Here is a 15,437-nt window from a genome sequence, read left to right as displayed (position 1 = left end):
TAAAGTCCGTGTAAAGGAAAATCAGAGTTTTCTTTTGAAACACATTATACATGTTAGAAAATAATTGCTGAAAACATGAAAAGACTGAGAACTATGTAGTACTGAATTGTGGAGTTAGACCATTAAACAGTTTTTCACCATTTTTGTGATCAGGATTTTTTGGGTGAGCCTGAAACGGTGGATCCGTGATGTAGAGTATTGACTAGCATGACCCCTCCCCTAACACTATATAAGAACTAGAGCACCTTAGCATCTGCTGGGTGTGTAGTCTGTTGTTTGCTAATGGCAGCATGCAATACTTTGATTGCAAGCTTAGCATTAGCATCCTGATGTATGCTGTAGTCTGTTAAGCCATGTTTCCGTAAAAATCATGAAGTTGCAGTCCAAAGTCCTTGTATGAGTTGTGATCCGCAGTCACAGTTCATCCATGTTGTTCACCGGAGACCGTAAATTGGTGAGGAAAATACTGGGTAGAGACAGCTGACGAGGTATTAGCCTTAGCTTAACTCTTAGTCCTTCTCTCTTCCCCTGCTTGATTATGCTCTATCCCGTCTGGCGGAGCCAGGTTTATAGCCACTGGTGTCATGGTATTAGCTTTTGGTGAATGGGACCATTTTTGGCCAACGGTAGTGCTCAAGGAGCTATTCAAACCCACATGAAGCATCCATTGCCGGGTAGAGTCAGTGTTAAAGCTCTGGTCCACCCAGAGGATACATCTATGTCCCGCTGCTGGTGCAGTACTTTTGCGGGAGCCGTGCCTCTGTGGCTGCCCTCTCTGCCTCTCTGTCCAGTCTCACCATCGCTGCCTCAGCTGCATTGCGGACGCTACTCTGGTGCCTTCACTGTCACTACAGATGAACTCCCACGGCTGCTACATCTAGCCCTGCGCTGGCGCTTTTCAAAGAAGTGAGTAATGTTGACACCAAACTTAATTGTAAAAAACGGCAATTTAACATAACGCTAATTGGCGATGGATCGCCTGTTACCTACTCATTTAAGTTACATTTTTAGTGAAATAAGTCCACATTTACCTACAAAATAGGTGCTGAATTAAACAGCAGCTCCTAGCATTACTTTACTTTTGAAATATCATCCACATTGCTTGTCTTACACCTACAAATAAGGCCTATTATTTTTTATTTTTTTTTAAGGGAGTTCGGCATGAGCATAGTTAAGAGACTCAGAAACTGTTCAGTTGGTTGAGTTGGGGAGCAATTTCAGCATCTTCAGCAGACATGCCCCCAGTGTTTTGGAGCTCAGAATACTGCTTGTTTTTCCACAATTTTGAAACCTAATTTTATATACTTGGCAATTTTTTTGATCATTCAAATTTGGCTGAGTGGTTAGTAACACATTTTTCTGTTTTTGAAAAACTGAAAACACATATTTATTATTGCTTTACAAAGACTTAAAAAAAACCCAGAAAACAAACAGCAAACATGAAAGGGATTTGGTTTGTCTGTAGGAGTGTCAGTCAGTGCCAGAAAGTGCTGCTTTGAAAATCTGACTCTTGCATAGAGTACCAGTAATATGTAATGTCTGCAGGCTTTTTTATGTTGGTTATGCTGTATGAAGTTAAGAACACAGTTTTGTGTTTTGTTTGTCTCAAGTCAGCAAGGTCATGCATGCTTGCATATGAACAAGTACAGAAAAGGGCATTCCAGCTGGAAAGGTATTGCCATGCTGACACACCCTCTGTACCTCAGAGGGGGGCCATCCATGACAGGGACACGGTGTTACTCTGAGAGTCGGGCCGCTGACCTCAAATGCTTCTCTTCCCAGAATTCCATCTGTTAACCAATTACCACGCAGACTGCTGGCTGCCTTCATGCCTCATCCAGGGCACCGCAGTAGTAAAATCAGTCACCCATTTCACCCTGGGCCACACCACAAAAAAGCTCACCACCATCAACACACGCTAATATCACCCCTGTTTGAGTCATGAAAAGACCACATTTAGAAAACTGACCCAGAAACAGGTACATCATCAAAAACAAAACCACTCACACTGGCACACAAACCTCCCTGTCCATTAACAAACACACATGCTAACCACCATTCATTTTATTTATTACACACACAGTATAGTACTTGTGAGGACATTGTATTGACTTGCTCTAACTCTAAACCATAACCAATATGTGTCTACCACCTAAATTTGTCAATCGTAACTCTAAACCTGAAAACAACCATCTGAGGGCTGAATTGTTCCCAGATGAGAGGCAAGGCCCAACCATGTGACTGTGTGTGCGTATTTTTGTCCTTACAATGTGATGAATACATATTACACACACACACACTCACACACATACACTCCTCTGATGATGAAGCAGCAGGCTACATGAAAGCACATCAAACATTAGGATGAGCAAATGAACAGCAGACAGGACAAAGGCTCAATAGCTCCCTGCACTCCGGCCTCCTTTCTTAAGCAGTATCTCTTTTATGAAACAAATCTCTTCACATTGCTAAAGTTCTGACTCACACAATGTAGTATCATTATCGCGCGCTGATTCGAGCTCTACCCTAATCAGTCAAGACACAAGCACATACTATTCAATCTCTTCAAGCAGCACTGAATCAAACCTAATGCAACCTCATTATCTGTGGCTGATTGTGAAGCAGCGCATTTGTATATTAATGGGGAGTGCATGAAGGTGGACGCAGGCACACAGTGGCTAATGTAACCCTACCTACTCACTCACTCACCCACGTACTGCTAGACATGATTGTTACTGACTGACAGGCACAACGCAGATATTAGGTTATGTGGGTTATCTTATTTATGTCTGAACAGAGCAAGAAACATATGAAAATTGCACTAAACTCACACATTATTGCCATTTATGAGGAAAATGTGGCACATATTATAGCTATTATACTTAAGAAATGTTGACATTATGAGAAAATGAATGCTATATGAATTACATACTGAATATGTTAAATTCTCGCATTTGATTACAAGTTGCGTCTAAGTGCTACAGCTTGACTTTCTAATTATATGGGCTTGTGTTGTAATGCAATGTTAGCAATGCAGACAAGCACTGGACTTGTCATAGCATAGCAAGGTGATTTTAATGGTTGAGTGTGTGTCTTTGCCTCCCACTGGCAGATTTATAACCCATGCTCCTGCAGCTTTTCATCTGTTTAATTCTCTAGGTGGAGGTTAGGCTGCTGCTTGGCAGAGCACATTCTGTCCAGCCTGCTACCTAGTGTCCTTCCTCCTGGGAAACATAGACGACTCTCACAGCTCTGTTCCTCTCTGACTGTCATCTGCACTGTCTCACTCCTCAGGATTTATAAAAGCTTTTAACAGGTAGGCTCACTGATAATAATGCCAGAGGGAAGATAAAAAAGGAAGTATTTTTTTTACAAGGTTTGACAAGCTTCAATGTCTTGGTAAATTTTTTTTTCTGTAATATGCTTTTGGCATGGAGACAAGGACAGAAATTTACCACAAGTGGCTCGATCACACTCATGTCTGGCGAGGGCTTTTATTGTGATCGTGCTGCTTTTCTCTCATTGGACTGGTACCAGAAAAAGAGATTTTTTGGCCAAAGGGACACTGCCAGGTCGGTGGACTATTCAAAGCTGTCTGGATTGGACATTAGCCGACCCAGCTGTTTGTCCTGCCTGACTCTGATTGAGCTGAGGTCTGTCCTTGTTGTTCTCACATGTGGAGACATTATAGACAGCGTTAGCATCGGGCCAGCGTACTGCTTTCCATCACTTTGGCTGTGGAGTCAGACCTAATATATGTCAGGCTTATTAATAACTGACATGTAGCTAAAAGAAAAAAAGTCCTCTCAGTGTAGCATTATCATAGCTATTGTTTCCTTTGTGCCAATAAAACCATCTCTATTCAGTGACACTTATATTATAGCACTTAATACTGAATAATTAGCTCAATATAAATAGATAAATGTGTTTGTGCCAAATTATGTTTTAAACACTGCATGATTTACAACTGCTGGTTACTTTACATTACTTGCCTTTTAGCTATAAACCGACCCCAGCTGGTTGGGTTTCTGGTGCAATCATCACACCAATCTAGAATGAGGAAACATAACTTAACAAGGTCCTTTATTGTGATCCCTGGTGAGTGAAGGCATCTAGTAAACTGCTGAAAAATCTAGCCAATTGCTTCCACAGGGTTCTGTCTCCTTCCTTGAGAATGACAAGCAATTAGGTTTTCACCTCCACTGCACTTGGTGTTTGAGCAGAAAAACACCAAAGCAAGTGTTCATTTCCATCACTCTGATCCATGCTAGTGTCGGAAGTCCTCGAGCCCAGACGTCTTAAACCAATAACTGCATTCCTCTGGCACTCCCTTGCCCCAGTGGGACCACAAAAACATTTTTTGCCTCTAAACCTGAACGTGAATGTTTCAAGTCCTTGAAACAATCTTCATACCCAATTGCTTAAGCATAAATTGGGCAACTGCACAAAATTAAACAAAGCAGTCTTTTGTCCCCGTAAACAATATTACCTCACCTCACCTCTCAGTGATGCTCCAGCATGCTTTTTAAATCAACTTGAAAGTTTGACAGGAATATTAGTGGAAAATGTTGCTAGATCATTGTGTGATCTGCTGGCATTACCCATTTGAAAATGTGATTTAAGAATTATTTAAAGTCTCCATTTTTTGTGTTTTATTCATGAAGATTCAGGGCAAGTTTGACCAACCAAATTTCAAGTTACCTCATTTGTGATAAAAATGGATATTTCACTAACACTGATTTTTTCCCCCTAAAAAAATGTAAGGTTTTGCTGCTAGTATTTCCATATGCAGGCAGAACTGTGGCATCTATTAATGGTTTGAATGTTGATTTCTTGTGGTCTTTATTTGTCTGTGTTTAACAACTCCAAAATATCTGATCATCTCATACTTCATGTGAGTTTCATTCATCACGTTCGATTGAAGTCCTCGTCTACATACACGTAAACAGAGCATCTTAACATAATGTGAGTTGGAATTTCTGCTGTGGCATTACATTTACATTGCGATCAATACTAAGCTATTAATATTAACTAGACTAATGAAAAGATGCTGACTTTCTCAGAAAAAAATGTTACAATCCGCATTATGCCAACATAGTATAATTTCTACCTCTTGACTGATGATGGTCATTACATTGTGCAGTATGTTGTATATTAAGAAGATTTGTTCCAAAATGTTATACATTAAAGATGGTTTACACCTTGCAGAATGATTGTTAGAGCAAACTCCTCTGAACGTCCCACACTTTTTAGTGAAGATAAGGTGCCTTTGAGTTAAATCAATATTATAGTACTTTCAAAGTCATACTTTACATTCTGGACAAATTGTATACATTTTGTAAAAAATATTTTAAAGTGAATTTGCCGTGTTTTGAGAAGACTTTTAGATCATTTTAAGCTTTGATTAGTTGCAATACATCTCTCTCTTTACCCTGTTAAAGTGGAAGCCAACAAAGTATAACATGCATGCAGTATACCGCACACCATATGTGTGCATAGTACTAGCACTGTATGCTCTACTTACAAATGCACACACACACAGACACATATGCACTTGTGTGGTGTGTCCCGACATGCATGGTTTGATACGCACACAATAACAAGACATCTGTGCCAAGGTCAAGCAGGTGCCCATCTATATCAATAACACTAGGACCCCTGGGCTTTATGGGTACTTAACAAACACATGCAGTGAACGAACAAGTGCATCTGTCTCATTAAAGCCCTGTAAATATTTCATACAGGCCTGTGCTGAGACTGTGACTGAAATATGTGAATGTCTCAACTCCACTGAAACGGAATGTTACCCTCAATGCAGTAGATACGCAAGAAGTCTTCAATTCTTTATGTTTGCGGTGCAATCTTGGTGAGACGGGTGGTGTCATATTTTCGTTCAGCCTTTTTAAATATTTAATGTAAACATATATAACAAATTGTCCCCTAAGGCCAATTACAGTGTGAACCCTCTGAAGAAGCGAGATGGTTACAGCTATTGAGATATAATGGTAAGCCGTCAGCTACATTTTCAATGTCACATTTGCAGCTGTTTAACAATGACATTTATTCCTCTTTATTTACTGAAGAACATCCATAAAGCTGTGTCGGCGTTAGCACAGACAAGTTGTGTAATTTTAAATTTTACTTGAAGCATTACATTTAGTAACTTGATTAAATCAGAAAGATCTGCAAACTTTCAGTTAATTTGGTTATTAAGCCGCAGAAAATATAATAAGTAATTTAATTTAAAGGAGGTCAAAGAGGCACGTCCATACCTCTTTGTGGTTTCATTTGGAGTGGTAGGTATGCATCTGGTAATGCATTCAGTGTGTGAGACCTGGAGACTCCTGCAGCTTGTTTAATACATATTACACTGTGAACTCGACACACAGGTGTACAGTACAGCCTGTTCATCAGCGCACCTCTGCTAGACTGAAAAGGTCAAACACAGTGTTCACTCAACCTGTAGACGTGGCATGTAAAGCACTGATGCTGCAACATATGGCTTTTACTGTTTCTACATTTTACAGAATTATTGTTAACAACACAGGAGCTACTCCTCAGTCAGATACATTTGCCGCAATGGGACACACACCTTGAGTTATCACATATTGTGAAAGACATAAATATAGACAGTTAAATGTGATCAGGGGCAGTGGTCATGTTTGGTGTAGAAACCCCAAAACTGTATCAAACTGCATTGTTTGGGGGCCTTAGAGATGAAACATATAAGGGCCCTTGGAAGTATTCATCTATAGAAGCCACCCTAAAAGAAAAATTAGTGTGTCTGTGTTACTTATATCCAACTCACTGGTATTTTTCAAATGTCATAACATTTTGAGGTTGAATAGATTGTTCATATACATTACTCTTCTTTTTGTTTAGCACCCTTAAAGATTTATTTTAGAGTTGTTTTATTTGTAAGGCCCTGAAATCTGTCTGGTGGCCTTTGCCAAATGCTGATCCTCACCGCCAACGAATGAAGAGGCTGTGTCTGTGGCGCTAAATTGACTCAGAGCGCTGTTTTCAACGGAAGGCGTGACACGGCGCTGTCCATGGTCATGAAAATACTTGCTGCTGCAAGTAACTGAAGGTGCGAAACGGCGCTGTCCAATGTACCGATCATAGGGTGTTTTATGCACTCATAAATAACAGGAAAATTATAGGTACTCTATCAGCAGACCTCCAGTGTTATACTTTCTATGCTGTCATGGGTTATGCTCAGCACTGCATGTATGCTGACCAGCTGAACCTCTGCAAGTTTTCATGCTCCTGCCTTGACTGAAAGCTTTTCTGGGTCAAATAATTTACCGTCCTTCACTTCAATTTATAACTGTCACATCAAAGCTCGTCATTTTTACCAAACGGGCACGGTTTTTTTTTCATGCACTACAGCACGCCACACACACACACACACACACACACACACACACACACACACACACACACACACACACACACACACACACACACACTGACACACATCACACATCTCAAGATCCACAACCATTTCTTGGCGCTGGTCTGGTACACTACTAATTACGCACGGCTCGTATTCACAGCCACAAATCACACATAGATTCTGTAAACAAACTGTCAGCGTTGCCGTTCATTGCTCGGTTCTTTCAGCTTAATCAGCGCTATCAGATATATCTTCGGGGAGTCTCTGGATTTCTCTGTCAGTGATGTAAAGGTGGATAGGGAGATCTGTAAACAACGACCTCCGGGGCATCGAAGCCATCAGAACCCGCATAAATCAGTTACATTGTCATGGAAAAACGTTACTTTAATCATGGTTACTTTTTCCTTAAAGACAATGTCCTTACTAGCTTTTTATTTTACTCATTGTAATTCATACAACAGATTAGGCCTGCATCATTATGTCAGTCTCAAAATGTGTGTGAGCTCAATTCCCGAAATAAAACGTCAAGTAAAACGGGATCAGGTGGTTTTTACCGTCAACTACAAGCTCTGCGTATAGTCATATCTTTTCTGAACTTTCTTCTTACTCTGTCCTTGCTTCTCATTAGTATACAAGGTTGCACACTGAAAGGATATACCCTCAGAACAATAGCAATTTGCTTGTTTAATGCTGCACCATGCACACAGTCTCCACACTGACTTAACATAATATTTTCTCTTATTTCTAACTGTGATACAGCTCGCACTAAGGTGTTGCTTCTTACTTAAATTATCTATATTTGAGAATGCATATACAGGCGGTCGGTAGTGCTTTAGGAACTTTTAAACAATGCTTATTCATAGCGTGCAAGCGTTTGTGCCGGGGTCCTTACCTCACAGGGAATGACAGCTAACATCACAAGCAGGAACATGGCACTGAAGAGATGCATCCTAGTCGAAATGATAGCGTCCCAGCCGACAACAGTTCCCGCAGCTCTCCCCCCGTTCTTGTCCCTTACTGGGGCGGTTTCTTCAGATACAGAGGGATTCCTTTAATACTGTGTCGGCTGTGCGCCACCAACCTCATCACCAGGACGCACGGCAGCCCTTTCTGGTTCGGTAAAGCGACCAGCCGCGTGTCTGTTGTGGAGCATAGACTCTTTTGCGGGTACCGAAAGCAAACGCTCCGATCTCCTGGTGGGGAAAACTCCTCAGATGCTGTAAACAGGCGAAACGGACAGTCAGCGGTCCCCTTTCCGTCCTGCAAAATAACTGCGACTGAGCGACAAGAGCGGAGGAGAGTCGCAGAGGTTGGAAGGTGACTGCTGTGCTTGCAAGGTGCCGACGCTAGGAGCAGCACGTCTATGTGCTAGGAGCCCAGTCAAAGAAGTACCACTCTTTGATGCAGCCAAGCTTGGCCGTGCGTGTTTGTGTGTGCGTGCGTGTGTGTGCGTGCGTGCGTGCGTGTGTGTGTGTGTGTGTGTGTGTGTGTGTGTGTGTGTGTGTGTGTGTGTGTGTGTGTGTTACAGAGAGAGAGAGAGACAGCAAGAGTGAGAGAGAGAGAGAGAAAGAGAGAGAGACCTGCTTGCACTGACAATTCTTGCTCCAGTGACGGAGAGACAGACAACTAAGATAGATAGATAGATAGATAGATAGATAGATAGAGATAGATAGATAGATAGATAGATAGATAGATAGATAGATAGATAGATAGATAGATAGCATTGCTTGCAGTGCTTTTTTCCCACTACAATGGCAGATACCTCAAGAAAGAGCTGACATTTAGCACTGATAATCCAACTGTGGCTGACAATTGTGTACATTATGAAAGATCGGTATAGTAGCTGTCAAATCTACATTCATATTATTAATTGTCCAATTAGAAGATGCCAAAACAGAGGGATTATCTGGGGTTTAGAGAATTCATAGAGATTATTCTTTCCCCGATTACAATGAAGATATTGACTGTTAGCCAGAGATGATTAAACAACTATTTTCTGAGCCAGGTGAGGTTGTGGACACAGTTTTTGTATGTAATCTTTTTGTGTGTGTTCATGTGAACAGTGTCACAGTGATTGGATGGGTGCGCCTGTGATTCCCTTGCTTTTTTTGACAGGCTGTGTTTGTGGCTTCTGCTGATCCTGAATTGGGTATGAATAATATAGCAGCCTCTGCTGCCCATTCTACCCTCACCCCTTAATAATATGGCTTACATACCTAACCAACACAGAATATGTCATATTTTAAACAACAGTAGCTGGAGCAGATTCCTTGTCTATTAAGTGACAGATGGTATACATCGTTTTTAGGATTTTTCAAAAGTAGCTAAAATATGGTGGTGTACAACAAAGGAGACAAATACAGGTTTGAAACACACTATATTTGTAAAAATCCAAGTTGGTTATAAACTCCCTTTTCTTAAAATGTATACTATGAAACCTATCATAAATCAGTGGAAAGGTGAAAGTTTTTAGGGTTTATCCAATGGAAATCTGTAGTGCCAAGAATAAAGAATGACAGCAGATGTATGGAAGTCGGTGATAAATCACTTACACACAACTGAACTGGAGGACTCCTGATGCTCCTATACAAGGTTTTATCATGACTGGAACTGCATGAATAAGCTGTTTATTTACGGTTTTTAATGTTCAAAGGGACCAAACACAGCATTTTATTTCCCATTTCAATGTTGTTATGTTTATCTATCTACTTTTATTTTTTTCTCTTGAAGATTGCCTGTATTATGGGATTTCATTGTATTGGTATAATTCAGTTAGTTTCGCATGGCTTTTAACACCTTGAACAGTGGGATTAGTTCTCAATGCATTCTGGCCTTTTCCCCTGCATGGTTCAGCAGAGGGTGGACATTTTCCACCCCTGCTGCTGTCCTCAGTGGCACAGTGCACACCCCTCTATTTTCCCAGCAGGAAAAACCACACGGAGGTGAAATGAGCGGCTGAGGGCAAGCAGCAAGGGAAGGAGGGGTGGTGTACAAGAAAGACTAGAGGAAATAATGCAGGAATAATTCCTTCCTGTGCTATTGTTTCCACCACAGTACATTGTATTTTACTGTACCATCCTGGGTAGTACTTCTGCTCAGATATTAGAGCATGAGGTTGAGAATAATAGAGGAGCCCAAGGCTGCCAGGGTGAGTAAAAGTGATGTTGAATCATTGCGTGGGGTCAGAGTGTCAGTGTGTTTAATGGTCATGCTGAGGAAATACACTGTACTAACAGACTCTTTCCGTCTTCTGGTGGCTCTCCTCCATCTCCTCCTCCATCTCCATCCCCTGTTATAGTTTAGAGACCTGGGGCGTTGTAGAGGCTGGGGGAATGTCTCTGAAGTAAACACAAACAAAGCATGACCCATTTGTCAAATATGTAGCATTTTTCTCTTTTTATCCCCCGAGTCAGTCCAAGAGGGCATGGAGAAAGGAGAAAATAAACCTCCGGGGTTACTGTGTGTCCTCTCAGGCAGGCAGGCAGACAGGCAGGCAGGCATTATCTCTCTCACTTTCTGGACTGCACTTTAGGCACATGTGGCACTAAAATCACAATTTCTTACATTTTTACAGTCTAGCCCTTTTCTGCTTCATGAAGTAATCTTTATTTCTGTTTCTCTCACTCCTCATCTTCTCAGGGTGCCCTCAGTGTTTATGTTAATTATGTGTGTGTGTGTGTGTGCATGAAAAATATTTAAGGCATTGCAACATATCTACTATTTTGAAGTGGCCTGAGGACTGTATTTAACAACAAACAGCATCTCTGTGCTTCTGCTGGTGTGTATGCATGCGTTTGTCTCTGCCTACAGGCACTTTGCTTGTCAAAAAGTAAGGTTCATAAGCATTAAAACACAGCTGTTTAGGTGGGACTATTTGTATTGAGCTAACGTTGCCAAGCTTATCATCATATAGATTTTCAATTTCCAGGAGTTGATTCTCCTCAAATAATTGGAAAGCGAGAGGAATTTTAAACACAGTCTGAGAATGAACTGTGGTAGAGCAAAGCTGTAGAATGAGGAGCTTAGTGTTTTGTTCATGGTTATAGTGAATATTAGACAGGTGGATAAGCCCAGTGAGCAAATAGATGGTACATCATCACACAGACATACACAGACTGTCTAATTGGATTTTGTGAAGTTGGAGTGCATGGAGCTATTCTATCCATCTAGCAAACATTGGAGTCTGTCCTATAACTGCGCTTGTGGTTGTTATTGATCTCTGTAATGTTACTGCCGCTGCCATGGCTGCTGAGTTATTATGCAATAGGAGTGAAAGACCATATGCTTCCTGAAAGTATCCAAAATGTTGAATCTAGATTAGGTAGTCCAATGGGCACACAGGATAATGTTGAGCTGATGAAGCTCTCAGTCTTTGGCTTGAATTAATACCCACTGATTAATACAAACGCACACACAGGCAATCTATTGCACACAAACACACTTCACCACAACATAAACACGTCGATAAATACACAGATGGAGAAGTGTTAACCCTGACACTCCTGCAAATATAACACAGATCTTTAAGTCAACGCAAAAGCCTCGTGCGAACATTACAAAAGCATGCATCACATGCACATTTGACAGTCATCCTTCCCCAGTGAATGTCTAATCAACTTGTGCTTGTGTAAATAGTAGGTGAAACACCTCATTCAGTCTTTGTACAGCCAAATGGACTGCCGCAGCTCACACTCACCTACCTGCTGAGTTTGTCTTTCCGCTTCATTTATGGAAATCATTGTAAATCTAGACATTTGTTGTAAATAAGGCAAAAGAGTGTTGAACAGGGTCAGTGTGAGACTCCATTCATGGCAGAATTGTTAAAAGCTATTATGCTTACAAATTAAAATGCCAGTTTTTAGAGGCTTTGCCTGTCATAGCAGTATTAAGACAGGGACAGCTCACTAATTCTTCTCCCTCCTCTTATACAGATGAAGAAAAGCCTTATGTATTTTCATCTAGATATCTGGAATAATGCAGAACACGTGAATGGTGGTGAAGCTCAACCACCCATTGGGTCACAAGGTTGAGAGTGCTCAGTTGTCATAGCAATGCTTGCCCGAGTGCCCAAGGGAGAGGTGTGAAACCCTCAATAGCTGCCTGAAGATGGAATTAAACATGGCTTTTCACACCCTCTCGTGGGCTGTCTCACTTTACTACCTGCACGTAACCAAGGCAACCAGGGCAAGGACAACTCAGGTTCAGTTGGGGCTTCAGTGGAAGGGCCCCGCCATGCTTCATGTTTATGCCTCGTCATAATTCAGAAAACATCATCAATCATCATCAAGATGAACTGCAAAGCAGTCTGCTCCTGTCAGTGAATAAAAACAAAACAACGGTGAAGCACTGCCCTCCACAGACTCACAGAAACATGAAGAAATGAGGGGAGACACAGACTGGCATATACACAGAGATGGTCTGCCAAAAGGTCCATCTTTTAAGTGAAGCCGTCTAAAACGCACACATACACACACAATCACATCTGCCCTTTATCTTGAACCATCCTTTTCTCATCTTCTTCTTCCCCTCACGCATCTCCCTCTGTTTCCCTCCACTTTCTGGTTCTCCCAGAACACGCAGTACTAAGATGCTCCCTGAGTTGTACTCTGTAGCCTGTGTTTGTGCTTAATTGGATGAAAAGATGATGCATAATGCGGGAGGAAAGAAACATGAGGGAACCAAAGTCCATGTCGCCTGCGGCAATAGAAACCAGCAGCTATTTGTTGTTGACATTTTTCTCTATAGTTTTTTCTGCTCCATTGAAACAGCGGCAGCTTCATGTTTTTTCATGCATTTAGGGCTATTTTTCCCCCATTGCAGCCTGTCAATGGTGTAAAGCTCCTGAGCATCACAATATTTCACTCACCACTACCACATTTTCAAGAGTGTGTGTCTGTGTGAGTTGGTACCTGTGTTTGTGTATGTGTAGCATGTCACAGTGCAGTGATCCCTGTAGTATTGTAGATGGAGAGCTTTGATGTAGGTCTGTCTTAAAAGAGTACAACCAGGTTGTCTCCATTAGGGACATGGAGATACTATTATTGCAAATAACCTGCAGCATCTTCATTTCCATCACATTGCAGCAGGACTACTAATGATAATAATGGTCCTATTGTAATTCAGGAAACATGTGCAAGTTAAGTTGTGATCTAAAGTCTAAAATGAGCTTGAAAGAGAGAGGAAGAAAAAAACGTCCTTCTGACCAATACTACGGAGGGTATGGAGAAAGGTAATAAAAAGCTCATCAGAGTGGTAAGAGCTTTGTGGTTATTCTGAAAGTCTCTGCAGCTTACACACCTCTTCCCTTATATACTGCCCTTTGTTAACTCTCAGTTCTCGCTTTGGTTTATCTCCAAGCTGCCATTTGGACTGACAATTCCCAGCATAGCTGTCTCAGGTTGATATCTCCCAGCACATGTGCTCATTCCCACTGTGTCCCTATGCTTTTACGGTACCAGTTACATTAAAAAAAAATGAGACCATGACAGAGAGCAAGAGGGAAGAGAGGGAGAGAAGAAGAGATAAAGAGCGAGACACTAGTAGGATAAAAGAATGGTTTTACATAATTAAGCAGATAGAAGTGATTACAGCAGCTTATCCACAGAGCACGAACTGCGCACATTCAGCCTCATTATGAAGTTAAAGACTCCAAACTGTCGCTGATGGCTTAATTACAGTTCCACAGTAGAACAAATGCTTTAGAGCCATTATGGCAATTCATAAACCTTTTCCTGAACACACAAGCAGTCATCAGAGAAGGTGTGTTCTTCCTTCCCTCATGTTTGTTGTCTTCCTTCCCACTTTTATCATCTCCATGCCCCTCTCTTCTGCCTGCAATGATTAAACTCTCTTATTTGCCTCTGGATACTGCTGCGACCAATAATACAGAAAGAATGGGGAATGAGAGACACACTTTTTACTTTAAACTGCTTGTCTTTAACTTTACTCTCCAAGTCCTCACTAGGGCCTCTTCCAGTCCTCTGTACTGTTAGTCATGCAGTAGTTGGAGGCCGAAGTTGTCCCTCCAGCTTCTACACTGCTCTGCCAAGCTCCACAGAGGCAGGCCGGCAGGCAGCAGAGTGTGGACTCAGCACTTCTCAGGAGTTAGTGTCTGAGGCCAGGCATGGGGCTTTTATTCTCCAGTCTGCTTCTACATTATTGAATCAGTGGACTGCCTCAAACCTGGAACTGGACACAGCCGAGAGGCAACATGCAGATTTGATGAATCAATATATTGCAGTGGAGCAGCGTGGAAGGAAGGTGAGCAGCAAAGGGACACGAGCAGGATTGGATCAGATAGAGACAGAGCAATGAATATCTTCTTTATGCCACGACTGCTTATCTTTTCGTTGCACACTTATATATGTTGACATATACTTATAGAAGTCCTGAGACTTGTATATTGCGTATCACAGCTACAGGTACCAACACACACACACACATACACACGCACACACACACACACACACAAAACACACATACAGATACAAAACACACATACCCATGCTCCCTCCCCTGAAGGCCTTCATTAGATAAAAGGAAAACAGCTCTTTCTAGAGCTGCAGTGCAATTATTCAGTGTAGTCAAGCATGTCTCTGTGTGACAAAGCAAATTGCTTTTTCAGTTTGCTGTTCCTGATACAGATAGGGCTTTCAAAATCTGAGGGGAAGCCTCGCGCCACTGCTCCTGACGCTGGAAAAGATACCAGCAGTTATTTACCCCACTGTGTATGGTCGTGTTTACAGATGACTTTATGCATGTCCGTGCGCTATGAATTTGTGTGCGGTTAGCAGCATTTTTCTGTACATAGCGGTGTGTGACAATCAATCAGTTTTGCTCCTTATTGCATTTCAGTGAAATCTGGCTTGATTGATAGAGGCCAAGTGTGACATAGTCTGTGTAAATGAACTTGATGCCCTGTGCACTACTTACTGTAGATAATTGTCCACTGCAGAGTGAAAACAGACACCTATTTAAATGATGCAGTTTTCCACTGTGCACAGTTGAGGAGGCACCACGCACTATGCACCAGGCTTCT

General features: G+C 41.6%; 1 protein-coding gene across 1 annotated transcript in view; it reads right to left on the bottom strand.

Moving 5' to 3' along the window:
* The window catches only part of olfm2a (olfactomedin 2a), a 51,709-nt gene extending 42,969 nt beyond the window's left edge, over nt 1-8,740 (bottom strand). The window contains exon 1 of the mRNA XM_042393025.1: nt 8,292-8,740. Within this exon, the coding sequence (XP_042248959.1) occupies nt 8,292-8,348 (57 nt within the window). The 5' untranslated portion in view covers nt 8,349-8,740. The remainder of the gene's footprint in view (nt 1-8,291) is intronic.
* Between the last annotated feature and the right edge of the window lie 6,697 nt (nt 8,741-15,437).

Source organism: Thunnus maccoyii, chromosome 18, assembly GCF_910596095.1.
Source record: "Thunnus maccoyii chromosome 18, fThuMac1.1, whole genome shotgun sequence".
Taxonomy (NCBI): domain Eukaryota; kingdom Metazoa; phylum Chordata; class Actinopteri; order Scombriformes; family Scombridae; genus Thunnus; species Thunnus maccoyii.
Note: the sequence above shows the minus strand (reverse complement) of the source record. Positions and strands in the feature narration are given on the sequence as shown.